Genomic DNA, 12,316 nt, shown 5'->3' with positions numbered 1-12,316 from the left:
GTGGTGCTGGAGGGTGGATTCTCCGCTGGCTCGTAGCGGGGTTGCGCCGTGCGGTTCCGCGCCCTCAGGGTGGTGCCACCCGTGTCACCCCCCTCCTCCTGCACCCAAGGGTGCTGACCCAACCCTGGGCACAGTCCATCGCCCTTGCGCCTCCCACGGGGATGACGTTGGATCCCGGGAAAGAAGAAAACAGGAGGAGGAGGAGGAAGAGAAGGAGAAAGAGGAGGAGGAAGGCGCGCAGCGGGTGGTGCGGGGTGGGATGAAGGCTCCGAACCCCGATGCCGCCGCCAGGGATGTGGGCGCTGGGGGTGCTGGGGCTGGCGCTGAGCTGCCGGGGCGCAGGTAGGACGCGGGGTGCAAGGGTGGGGAGGAGGCTGCAGACCCCTTCCTGGGGGGCCGTGCCCACCCTGGTGTCCGCGTGTCCATCCCCGGGGCAGGTGCTTTCGTGATGCACATGGCCAGCTCCTGCTCGCTGGCGGCCAACGGCTCCGAGCAGGGCTTCGACTTCACCCTGGCCTTCAACAAGCAGCAGCTGGTGTGCTACGCGCCCGGCGCTCGCATCTTCTACCCGTGCCACGGGGGGCTGCTGCAGAACGTCGCCATCGTCCTGGCCATCGTCCTCAACAACAGCACCTTGGTGCAGCGCGCTGAGGCTCGGCGCCAGGCTTGCAGCGACCTGGCCCCGCGCTACTGGGCTCAGACGGCGCAGCGGAGGAGTGAGCCCCGGGGCGCGGTGCACGGGGACGTTGCACGGGGCGGGGTGTTGCACGGGGACGTTGCACGGGGTGACGCGGGGCGATGGCGTATGGGGTGCAGCACGTGGTTGTCGTACAGGGAATCGAGGGGATTGCACGGGGGCGCTGCACGGGGCATTGTGTGGGGCACTGCGCAGGGAAGTTGCACGGGGAAATTGCACAGGGAATGCACGGGGATGTTGCATGGGGACATTGCTTGGGGAAATTGCACGGGGTCATTGCACGGGGACACGGAGTGGGAGATTGCACAGGGGTGTTGCACGGGGATGTTGCACAGGGACATTGCTTGGGGAAATTACACGGGGACATTGCACGGGGACATCGGGAGGTTACACAGGAGTGTTGGACGGGGATGTTTTATGGGACATTGCAGAGGACATTGAACAAGGGACATTGAACACGGGGTTGACTGGGAGATTGCACGAGCAGATTGCACGGGCACACTGCGCAGGGCATGGTACGGGGTGCTGCTGCACGGGGAAGTTGAGCGGGAGCCACATGGGGACGTTGCACGGGGACATTGCACTGGGCGTTGTGCGGGACATGGCACGGGGACACTGCACGGGGAATCGGATGGGATATTGCACCGGGAAGTCGCACGGGGGGTTGTAGGGAACGTGCCCGGGGGAACATTGCCCAGGGAAATTCCAGAGGGACGTTGCATGGGTGCTGCAAGGGGACGTTGCATGGGGTAAGGCACAAACATGTCGCGTGGGGACACGCGGGGACGTTGCATGGAGACATCGTGCATGGAATTGGCCGAGGGATTGCACGGGGATGTCACGGGGTGTCACAGGGACCATTGCATGGTTCCATCGCACCGGCTACCCCGCGGGGTGGGAAGGGGACTGTCCCCCTCCCTGACTGTCCCCTCCTTGCTCCAGCACCGCCCCAGCTCCGCGTCGTCCCCACGCCCCTCACCAACGTCCCTGACGCCGTCCTCCTCACCTGCCACGTGTGGGGCTTCTACCCCCCCGAGGTGAGCATCCAGTGGCTGCACGGCGGCGACGTGGTGGCCTCGGGGGACACTGCCAAGCTCCTGCCAGCCGGCGACTGGACCTACCAGACCCAGGTGGACCTGAGGACCACCGCCAAGACTGGGGACACCTACACGTGCTTGGTGCAGCACGCCAGCCTGGAGCAGCCCCTTCGGGAGAGCTGGAGTGAGCCCCGGGGCTGGGGACGCGGCTGTGGCGCACCGGGGTCACCGGTTGCTCAGCGCGCCCGCTCTCGTCCCCCTTGCAGGTCCTGGATTGTCCCGGGAGATGACGGTGATGGTGGCGGTGGCAGGCACCGTTCTGGCCGTGGGGTTGGTGGTCCTGGCCGCCGGCGTCTTCGTCTACTGCCGCCAGCCTCGGGCAGAGGGTGAGGGATGGGGTGGAGGGGGTGGGATATGGGGTTGGGGACGCGCTGGCTCGGGGCATCCTTCCTTATTCATCTTCTTAGGTCCGCTTGGTGCTGGTCCTGCTCCTGGTTCTGCTCCTCATCCTACTCCTGGTCCTACTCCTGGTCCTGCTCCTGGTCCTGCTCCTCATCCTACTCCTGCTCCTGGTCCTGGTCCTGGTCCCGGTCCCCACCCGGGTCCCCCCCCGGCCGAGTGGGGCCAGGCTGTGACCAAGCTCTGAGTGGGACCCCCCTTCCCTCCAATTTGGGGTCTTGTGGGATCCCCCCTCCTCACGGACCAAGCCTGGGATCCCCCAATTTTGGGTGAGCGAGGTGCCGGGGGTGCTCTCCCCCCCCCTCCCACCCCAAATAAACCAAGTGGGGACCCCGCCGGCGTTCACGACCCCCGCTCGGCGGAGAGCTCCCAGTGCTCCCAGTTTGGACGCGTGAAGTTCCTGGCAAGGGGTTGAAGCAGAGGGTGGGGGGTGTCCCCTGGTGGGGGGGGGGGTTGCAATCAGCCGTGAACCCACGGGGTGCGCCCACGCGGGACGGTGACAGCGGTGTCACCGCGCTATGTCCCCCCCGACGGCGGCTCCGAGCCGTTCTGCTCCGGCAACCGGTGACGTAGGCACGGCTCGGGGCTCTCATTGGTTGCCCGTGGCCCCCCCCACCCCCCTCCCACGGGACACGCGGCGTGGGGGTGCGTGGAAGTTGGGGGGGGGGGGGGGCGCAGAGCGCTGCCGGACGACCCCACGATGCTGGTGCTGCTCGGCCTGGCCCTAGGAGTGCGGGGGGCAGGTGGGGACGGGGGGGGGGACACCCCGGGATGGGGTGGGTGGGGGCGACCCTTGGGGGCCCCCCGGGATGGTTTTGGGGTGGGGCTGCTCTATGGGATCCGCAGGGATGGGCTGGGGGGGCTCAGCATTGTGGGACCCTGGGGGTAGTTTTGGGGGGCTCTGCTCTATGGGGCCATGGGGGAGTTTTGGGGGTGCTGAGCATCATGGGACACTAGGGATAAGTTTGGGGGGGGCTCTGCTCTATGGGACCCCTGGGGACAGTCTTGGGGGGCTCAGCATCGTGGGACCCTGTGGTTAGTTTGGGGGGGGCTCTGCTCTATGGGGCCATGGGGACGTTTTGGGGGGGGATCAACATCATGGGGCCCTAGGGATAATTTCGGGGGGTTCTGCAATGTGGGACTTTGGGGGGGTTGAGGGGAGGTCTGCTCTATGGAACTGTGGGGTTGTTTGCGAGGGGCTTTGACCTGGGGGACCCTGGGGGAGGTTTGGGGGGGGCTCTGCTCTATGGGACTGGGAGATGCTTTGGGGGGGGCTCTGCTCTGTGGGACCCTGGGGATGGTTTGGGGGGCTCTGCTCCATGAGACCCCATGGGGGGGGCATTGGAGGGGCTCTGCTCTACGGGACCCTGGGGATCTGGGGGGGGCTCTGCTCTGCACGGAGGTGGTTGGAGGCACAGAGATGACATTCCTGCCCCCCCACCCCCCCGCAGGCGCGTTCCTGATGCAAGTGGCCAGCTCCTGCCCGCTGGCGGCCAACGGCTCCGTGATGGGCTTCGACTTCACCCTCTCCTTCAACAAGAACCCGCTGGTGTGCTACGACCCCGACAATCAGCGCTTCGTCGCCTGCAACTGGGGGCTGCTGCAGCGGCAGGCCATGCAACTCGCCGCCCACCTCAACAACGGCAGCACCTGGGTGCAGCGCATCGAGGCTCGGCGCCAGGCCTGCAGTGACCTGGCCCTGCGCTACTGGGACTGGACGGCGCTGAGGCGCAGTGAGCCCCTGGGGGGGCTTGGTGTGGGGCTGTGGTGTGGAGGCATTGCAGGAGAATATTGCCTGGGGTGTTACGCAGGACTGTTGCAGAGCATGTTGCATGGGGGTGTTGCATGGAGGATAGCAGAGGAGTGTTGCAAAGGGCATTGCATGGAGGTGTTGCAGAGCTTGTTGCATGGAGTTGTTGCATGGGGGCATTGCACAGGGGTTTTGCAGAGCATGTTGCATGGGATTGTTGCAAAGGGGTGTTGTAGAGAATGTTGCAAGGAGATGTTGAACCTGGCATTGCACGGGGCTGTTGCAGAGCACGCTGCGTGAGGACATCACAGGGGGATGTTGCACAGAGCACTGCACAGCGCATTGCATTGGGCATTGCAAGGGGATGTTGCACAGAGCAATGCCTCTTGCAGGGTGTGGCACAGGGGCGTTGCACAGGGCATCGCATGGGGATGTCGCATTTGACATCGCATGGGACAATGCCTAGAGCTTGGACAGGGCGTTGCATGGGGAAGTGGCATGGGGAAGTTGCGTGGAGCTTTGCATGGGAGCTTTGCACGGGAGCATTGCACAGGAGCATTGCACGGGAGCATTGCACAGCATTGCGTGGGGACGTTGCACAGGGCAGGGAAAAGGGGCTCGCCCACCACTGACCCCATCCCCAACCCTGCTCCAGCGCAGCCCCAAGTCCGCATCATCCCCGCGGAGACGGGGAACGCCCGTGTGCCCGTGCGCCTCACCTGCCACATCTGGGGCTTCTACCCCCCCGAGGTGACTGTCATCTGGCTGCACAACGGGGACATCGTGGAGCCCGACGACTACAACCCCATCTCCGCCATCCCCAACGGCGACTGGAGCTACCAGACGCACGTGTCCCTGCTGGTGGCCCCGGTGGCAGGCGACACCTACACGTGCTCGGTGCAGCACGTCAGCCTGCAGGAGCCTCTCCTGGAGGACTGGAGTGAGTGGAGAGGCGCAGGACCGCATCCTGAGGCTGGTGGTCTTGGCTCCTTGCTGCCACTCACCCGGCCGTGTCCCCGCAGGTCCTGGACTGATGCCGGAGGTGACGATACTGGTGGTGGCGGCCACCGTGCTGATGGTGCTGGGACTTGGCTTATTTCTCGCCGGCGTCTACCGCTACAAGGCCAGGCCTCCTGCCCCAGGTGAGGGTCTGGGGAGAGCCGGGGCTGTGGTCAAGGGTGACGAGGACTCTGCTCACTCCTCTTCTCTCCCCCGCAGGTTACACTCCCCTCCCTGGAGACAACTACCCCGCAGGTAATGGTGTCCCCATCTGCATTGGCGAGGGGTGAATCATCCCATCTCTCATCCTGTGTGTTCCCCCCTTCCCCAGGCAGCATCTGAGGACCCCCAGAAGGACACCTCCTGGCACCGGCGGCTCCCGGTTGGCCCCATCTCAGACCCGATGCTGTGGTGCTGACAATAAAGATGCTCCACAAGCCCTGCTGGTGTCTCTGCAGTGTTCTGGGCACAGGGCAGAGGCTCACACACTCCTACAGTGTGTTACCAAGAGGAACGGGTGTGTGGGGGCCATGGCATGGGACCCCAAAGGGCCCTGGGGTGCCTCAGGCACGGCACTGCTGGCCGGCCGAGGGAAGGGATTGTCCTGCTCTGCACGGCCTGCTGCGGCCTCGCCTCGAGCACTGCGTGCAGCTGTTGGCACCACAGCAGACGAAGGGCATGAAACTGTGCGAGAGCCTCCAAGGGAGGGCTACGAGGACGGCGAAGGCTCTGCAGGGCAAGGCGTGTGAGGAGACGGTCTGCTGCAAGACACCTTCCCAGGCAGCAAGGCCTCAGGACACAAAGCACCCAGGAAATGCCACTGCCAGACTCCATCTTCCTGTACAAAACTTTATTTGCCACAGTCCTGCTGCTGCTGGGCCTTGATGTGTTCCAGAGCAGGGAACAAAGAGCCCCCACAGGCTGCTCATGCTCAGCACCAGGCACAGAGCAAGGATCAACCCCGAACTAGGAGGCAAAGGTGGCCTGCACTGGCCAGCAGCACATGGTGACCACATCCCTTGCCCTGGGGTCTGCAAGCAGTTCAAGCAGAGGGGAGAGGAGCGTGGAGAGCTGCTGCAGCCCCTGTGCTGCCCGCTGGGGCTCAGAGGCAGGGTGAGACCCGTGGGTGCCAGCAGGGCTTGTGCCCCAGCACAGGAGCCCTGTGCAGGGCAGAGCCCAGGGGCTGCAAGGGGCCTGGCACCTGCTTGTAGCATCCCAGCCCTCCTCCAGCAGCAGGGAGGAACACGGGGCAGCCCCTGGCCCCATTGCCCCTCATACCTGTTCTGCTCCTGCAGGACCAAGTAGAGGTGATGCAGGAGTGTCTGGAAAAGGGCTGGAGCCCCCCAGGGCTGGGGACAGGGTCTGGGGGGTGCTGTCCCTCAGGTACAGCTGAATTCCCGATTTATCCAGCCAGAACCAGGGGCGGATGCTCTCCCCATTGAAGGAGGCTGCTGTGAAAGTGAAGATCTGGACCCCATTGTCAGCGTTGATGAAAGACACCTGCCCCTGGGTACAGTCCAGACAGACCCAGATCCTCGTGGGGATAGGGGACAGGGACAAGGGGGTGGGAGGAGATGTGAGAGACTTGAGCTGCCCCTCATCGTACTGCAGAGCCCAGATCCCTCCTTCAGGGCTCATGTTCATCCTCTTCCTTCTCTCCATAGAAGCCCCGGCCACCCCCACAGCCCACCCTGAGTACTTTACCCACTCTCCCTCCACCTCCACCAACCAGCAGTGCCTCCCCTCTCTGAACTCCTCAAGGCCCAGCACACACCACCGGTTCTCAAATCTCTCTGATGTGTCAGGAACCTGCTTCTGTTCAATTTCGCATCTCACACTGCTCTTGTCCTGAGACACAACAAGTTCAGGATGAGCTGTGTCCGGATCCAGGGTCACCTTCTCTGCAGGGACAGAAGGAGCCAGGCCATCAGGGGCAGAGCTCAGCCCTGGGCAGGCTTTCCCCAGCTCGGGGCCAGGATTTGCCCCACGGGGCAGGAGATGGGGCACCTCTGGGCTGCTGAACATGCCCCAGCAAGGGCAGGAGAAGCACCTCAGAGGGCAACCCAATGCACACCTACCTCTATTATGAGACATCAGAAACCTTCTCCATGCTGGAAGGAGAGGGGAGAGCTGGTCTCAGCCCACGGCTGGTGCCCAGTGGGTGTGGGCAGGGTGAGCGGCCAGCCCTGGGCTTCTCTGTCCCAGCTGCCCACCCTCCCCTCACATTGCCTTAGTGTGGCCATGGGGCCCAAGGAATGTGATACTCACCCAGCTCTGCAGCTTGTTTCTCTGAAAAGGAAAGTGAAAGTAATATATGATGGGTAAGAAAGTAAAGCATGAGGGAAGACTTGCTTAGCCCGTACTTGACCCTATGACATCCCATGAAAGGGTAAAACACTGCCTTGATCAGAGGTGTGACTAAAGAAATAGTCATTGTGGTCCAGCTTTGTACAATGCTCTTGTAAGCAGAACTTTAAGGACTGACATTTCTGCAGCTTTTATCTTTGTGCCACTGAAGCCATTACAGAAGTGAAGAAAGGATTGTTGGAGAATGTCCGTTTCCCGAAAGCATCAGTGCTGAGCGGGGCAGCCCCACAGCTCGCTCCCCGTCCCCACCTTGATCCCCGTTCCTTTCAGCCATCCCGGCCGTGTCCCGTGCCCAGGGCAGCCCCAGCCCCAGCACTCCCCACTCCCACCCCAGGCTCCAGCTGCTCCTCCAGCACCCCCGAGCCACCAGCACACAAGCGAATGAAGGATGATGGGGTTTTGGAGATGCTGAGACCCCACTGGGGTGAAGGTGGATGGGGTTTGTGGTGGTGGATCCCCACTGGAGTGGCGGACAATGGGGTTTTGTGATGGTGGGACCCTGCTGGGATTAAAGAGGATGGGGTGTGAGGATGGTGGGATCTTAATGGGATGAAGGATGATGGGATTTTGGGATGGTGAGACCCCACGTGCATGAAGATGGATGGTTGGGTGTGGAGACCACTCAGCTTGGCATTGAGAACCAGCTGGAGGAGAGCATCTGTGTCTCCTCATTGTGTAGCTGGGTTCAAAACCTATTCTTAGCTTCCCACCTTCATATAGTTAAACCTTCGAAGAGGGCAAGGGAGTCCTGCAGCCACAGAGGCTCCATCTCACTGAGGTTCGGTCTGTTTGGATCACCTGCTTCTATCGGATGCAGTGTCTTCTGAAAGCATTTCCTTCCCTTGTTTCCCCACTGTGTCTGCTCCTGATTTTAATGCTGCGAGGTTTAAAACATGCTGCAATGAATTTGGCTCGAGAATGTCAGCTTGTTTCCCTGCTTGCTTTTAAACAAGGTGCAAAAAGTGGCACTGGTTTTCTGGGAGTGCAGGATTGTTACTGATTGCTGAGGGTTGGTGAAGCTGGGGTGGCCCCATGGCTCCTGCAAGCCCATTTCTGGCTGAACCCTGCCCTGAGCAGTGGAAAATAAAGCAGCCACGGGAACAACTTGGGTGGTAGAAGAGAAACATGGGACATGGAGATGGCATGAAAGGACCTGACGGACAGCTTTAAGGTTGACGCCACCTGCTGCCTCTTCTTGGAGGACTTCAAAAAGCTGGTGATGCCCCCCCTGCAGGCAGAGCCTCTACCAAGCCTGTGTGATGGGAGGATGGAAGCTCTTGGGGATCCACTTGTCCCAGATGGGTCATTACCCTGTCTAGGCCAGGGCAGGGCAATGACCCAGATGGGACAAGAGGGTGCCAGGGAACAGATGGAGAACCAAGGGGCAGTTGGCGCTTTGGTTCCTCTTGGCTCTGACTCCCAGGACCAACACCAAGGAGAGGACTGCTGCAAGATGCCTTCCCAGGCAGCAAAGCCTCGGGACACAAAGCACCCAGGAAATGCCACTGCCAGACTCCATCTTCCTGTACAAAACTTTATTTGACAGAGTCCTGCTGCTGCTGGGCCTTGATGTGCTCCAGAGGAGGGAACAAAAAGCCCCCACAGGCTGCTCATGCTCAGCACCAGGCACAGAGAACAGATCAACCCCAAACTAGGAGGCAAAGGTGGCCTGCAGTGGCTGTCAGCACACAGTGACCACATCCCTTGCCCTGGGGTCTGCAAGCAGTGCAAGCAGAGGGGAGAGGAGCGTGGAGAGCTGCTGCAGCCCCTGTGCTGCCCACTGGGGCTCAGAGGCAGGGTGAGACCCGTGGGTGCCAGCAGGGCTTGTGCCCCACCACAGGAGCCGCGTGCAGGACAGAGCCCAGGGGCTGCAAGGGGCCTGGTCCCTTCTTGCAGCATCCCAGCCCTGCTCCAGCAGCAGGGAGGAGTGCGGGGCAGCCCCTGGTCCCACTGCCCCTCATTCCTGTGCTGGTCCTGCAGGACCAAGGAGAGGTGATGCAGGAGTGTCTGGAGAAGGGCAGGAGCCCCCCAGGGCTGGGGACAGGGTTTACAGGGTGCTGTCCCTCAGGCACAGCTGAATTCCCTTCGTCCTCAGCCAGAACCAGGGGTGGATGCTCTCACCACTGAAGGAGGCTGCTGTGAAAGTGAAGATCTCGACCCCATTGTCAGCGTTGATAAAAGACACCTGCCCCTGGGTACAGTCCAGACAGACCCAAATCCTTGTTGGGATAGGGGACAGGGACAAGGAAGTGGGAGGAGATGTGAGAGAATTGAGCAGCCCCTCATAGTACTCAACAGCCCAGATCCCTTCTTCAGGGCTCATTTTGAAATGCCCCTTTCTCTTCACAGATGCCTTGGCCACCCCCACAGCCCACCCTGAATACTTTAGCCGTTCTCCCTCCACCTCCACCAACCAGTAGTGCCTCCCCTCTCTGAACTCCTCACGGCCCAGCACGCACCACCAATAGTCAAATCTCTCTGGTGTGTCAGGAACCTGCTGCCATTTACTTTTCCATCTCACACTGCTGTTGTCCTGAGACACAAGAAGCATGGGATGAGCTGTTTCTGGATCCAGGGTCACCTTCACTGCAGGGACAGAAGGAGCCAGGCTATCAGGGGCAGAGCTCAGCCCTGGGCAGGCTTTCCCCAGCTCGGGGCCAGGAGCTGCCCCACGGGGCAGGAGATGGGGCACCTCTTGGCTCCTGAACATGCCCAAGCAAGGGAAGGAGAAGCACCACAGAGGGCAACTCAGTGCACACCTACCTGTATTGTGAGGCAGCAGAAACTTTCTCCATGCTGGAAGGAGAGTGGAGAGCTGGTCACAGCCCATGGCTGGTGCCCAGTGGGTGTGGCAGGGTGAGGGGCGAGCCCTGGGCTGCTCTGTCCCAGCTGCCCACCCTCCCCTGCACATTGCCTTGGTGTTGCCCTTGGGCCTGTGCACCAGGAGACTTACCCAGCTCTGCAGCTTGTGTCTCTACAAATTAAAGAGAAATCAAAATATGAGCAGAAGGCAGTTTCTGAGTCTCTCACTATGATGCCATTTTTTTTTTTTTCTGTTTGAGAGCAAGACTTACCCAGCTCTGCAGCTTGTTCATTTACAAACGGAAGAGAAAAGCAATGCATGGATGAGACGATTGTGCTTCTCATCAATGACTGCTACAACCCAATGACCCCGTTTTCCTTCAGTTGTCGGGGGGAAGAGAGACTCACCCAGTCTTGCAGCTTTTTCGTCTGGAAAAGAAAAGCATAAGGAATGCATGATCAGAGGGAAAAACTTCTCATCCATTGTCTACACTGCAAATTCTTCCAGGTCATGGATGGACACTCACCTATCTCTGCAGATTGTTCCACTGAAAAGGAAAAAGAAAAAGAAAAGCAATGTGAGGAGTTTTAGGTTGGATGTTAGGAAGAACTTCTTTACCGAAAGGGTTGTTAGATAATGGAAAGGGCTGCCCAGGGAAGTGGTGGAGTCACCATCCCTGGAAGTCTTTAAAAGGCATTTAGATGCAGAGCTTAGGGATATGGTTTAGTGGAGGACTTGTTAGTATTCGGTCACAGGTTGGATTCGATGGTCTTGAGGTCTCTTCCAACCTAGAAATTCTGTGATTCTGATATGTGTGGTCAGAACGGAGTATGCCTGTGGAAAAACAGCAAATGCCTTCTCTTTGGGGAAGGAGACTTACCCAGCTTTGCATCCTTTTTCGCTGCTATAAAAAGCAAAAGGAATGAATGGTCAGAGTGGAGAGACTTTCACCCCATTCTTGCTGCCATGGTTAAGCCCCCAGATTTTTGCTCTCATGCATGGGCACAGACGGCCTTGCTCCCAGACTTGTAGTGACCAGACTAACAAGGACCGAGGCCCAGCATTTTGCAAGACTTGTAGCAGTAAGGACAGACACTTGTGCAGCTCTCTGCACCGTGCCACCAAAACACAAGGGGAAGTGAATGGGGATGAATGGAGGATGTCCCTGTCCCAGAAGCGTCAGTGCAGAGCGGGGCAGCCCCGCAGCTCGCTCCCCATCCCCACCTTGATCCCTGTTCCTTTCAGCCATCCCGGCCGTGTCCCATGCCCAGGGCAGCCCCAGCCCCAGCACTCCCCACTCCCACCCCAGGCTCCAGATGCTCCTCCAGCACCCCCGAGCCACCAGCACACAAGCCCCCTGAGCCCACCCAGACCAGGCCCTCCCGCAAGGGCACCACTTCCCCAGGGGCTGGGGGCAGGGACTGCAAGGACTCACCCAGCTCTCGGCTCTGTGCCGCTGAAAAGCAAAGGCGGAGGAAGAGGTGGTGAGCAGAGCAGCTTGGTTGCTGGGTGGGAACATGTGCAGGGGGGCTGCGCCTTGCCACCAGCCCCACGCTGCAGCCATGCTCCCTGGCCTCCCACCCAAGGCCCCTTGCTCCAGACCCACGCGGGACCCTGCAGAACACCTCCCTGTGCTCCATCCCTGTGCTGCCAGCTTACCTTGCTTTCGAAAGAGATAAACACCGAGGCCAATGGACACAGCCAAAAGCACGAGGACCAGAGCCAGAGCCACCATCCAGGGCTGGGCATTGTGGAAGAAGGGAGCTGAGAAAAGGCACCAGGAAAAGGGCTTTGTTTACATGCCTGCAGGTGGAAGAGGAAGACCCAGACGTCTCCTGGAATGGGACAAGTGCAGGGGCCAGGAATACCTCACCCTGGCTGTGCCATTTGTACCTGCGATGTGCAGGGAAAATTTCCTCTCCTGCTGGATGCGGCTGTTCCTGACCACACAGGACAAGGGCCCCTTCATACTGCCGGTCACGACGACGGCGCCTTTAATTTCAAAGAGCCCCTCCTGGTCCTGGGAATGTGTCTGGGAGACCGAGGGAAGGTGCTGCCCACGAGCATCCCTCCACAGCAGCTGTGGCAGCGGGTACCAGCCGGCCGATCGACACAGCACCCGGACGCCTCTGGCGTTGTAGCCCCCCAGGGAGAGGTGGGGGTCAGCGCCTGTGGCTGGGGGAAGAGCGCGTGGATGGTACTTG

General features: G+C 60.6%; 2 protein-coding genes and 1 long non-coding RNA gene across 7 annotated transcripts; 1 reads left to right on the top strand and 2 right to left on the bottom strand.

The window, feature by feature from the left end:
* The first annotated feature begins 130 nt into the window (after window positions 1–130).
* LOC113841477 (HLA class II histocompatibility antigen, DM beta chain-like) lies at window positions 131–5,383 on the top strand. Of its 4 annotated transcripts, none has more exons than XR_011803873.1 (6): window positions 131–342; window positions 438–716; window positions 1,640–1,918; window positions 2,001–2,120; window positions 2,202–2,462; window positions 3,645–3,783. XR_011803873.1 is itself a non-coding variant. In XM_038187936.2 (6 exons), the coding sequence occupies exons 1-6, from the start codon at window positions 2,894–2,896 to the stop codon at window positions 5,282–5,284; spliced, it is 777 nt and encodes a 258-aa protein (XP_038043864.2). In that variant the 5' UTR covers window positions 2,776–2,893; the 3' UTR covers window positions 5,285–5,383. The 4 variants fall into 4 exon arrangements, 3 of the variants coding, with proteins under 3 accessions (XP_071880993.1, XP_038043864.2, XP_071880992.1); XM_038187936.2 differs by lacking the exons at window positions 131–342; window positions 438–716; window positions 1,640–1,918; window positions 2,001–2,120; window positions 2,202–2,462 and adding exons at window positions 2,776–2,936; window positions 4,599–4,883; window positions 4,966–5,085; window positions 5,162–5,197; window positions 5,274–5,383 and having other exon boundaries at window positions 3,645–3,926; XM_072024892.1 differs by lacking the exons at window positions 131–342; window positions 438–716; window positions 1,640–1,918; window positions 2,001–2,120 and adding exons at window positions 4,599–4,883; window positions 4,966–5,085; window positions 5,162–5,383 and having other exon boundaries at window positions 2,322–2,462; window positions 3,645–3,926.
* Window positions 5,384–5,784: 401 nt separating this feature from the next.
* On the bottom strand, window positions 5,785–7,623 carry LOC113841481 (uncharacterized). The gene is made up of 3 exons (XR_011803861.1): window positions 7,211–7,623; window positions 7,021–7,053; window positions 5,785–6,843 (listed from the first exon to the last, which is right to left on the bottom strand). It is a non-coding gene; the product is annotated as an uncharacterized lncRNA (long non-coding RNA).
* Window positions 7,624–8,845: 1,222 nt separating this feature from the next.
* On the bottom strand, window positions 8,846–11,395 carry LOC139998948 (butyrophilin subfamily 1 member A1-like). Of its 2 annotated transcripts, XR_011803898.1 has the most exons (3): window positions 10,263–11,395; window positions 10,073–10,105; window positions 9,797–9,895 (listed from the first exon to the last, which is right to left on the bottom strand). XR_011803898.1 is itself a non-coding variant. In XM_072025047.1 (2 exons), the coding sequence occupies exons 1-2, from the start codon at window positions 10,218–10,220 to the stop codon at window positions 9,357–9,359; spliced, it is 687 nt and encodes a 228-aa protein (XP_071881148.1). In that variant the 5' UTR covers window positions 10,221–11,395; the 3' UTR covers window positions 8,846–9,356. The 2 variants fall into 2 exon arrangements, 1 of the variants encoding a protein (XP_071881148.1); XM_072025047.1 differs by having other exon boundaries at window positions 8,846–9,895; window positions 10,073–11,395.
* Between the last annotated feature and the right edge of the window lie 921 nt (window positions 11,396–12,316).

The sequence above is a fragment of the Anas platyrhynchos genome, chromosome 17 (assembly GCF_047663525.1).
Source record: "Anas platyrhynchos isolate ZD024472 breed Pekin duck chromosome 17, IASCAAS_PekinDuck_T2T, whole genome shotgun sequence".
Taxonomy (NCBI): Eukaryota; Metazoa; Chordata; class Aves; order Anseriformes; family Anatidae; genus Anas; species Anas platyrhynchos.
This window is presented reverse-complemented; position numbering and strand designations above follow the sequence as displayed.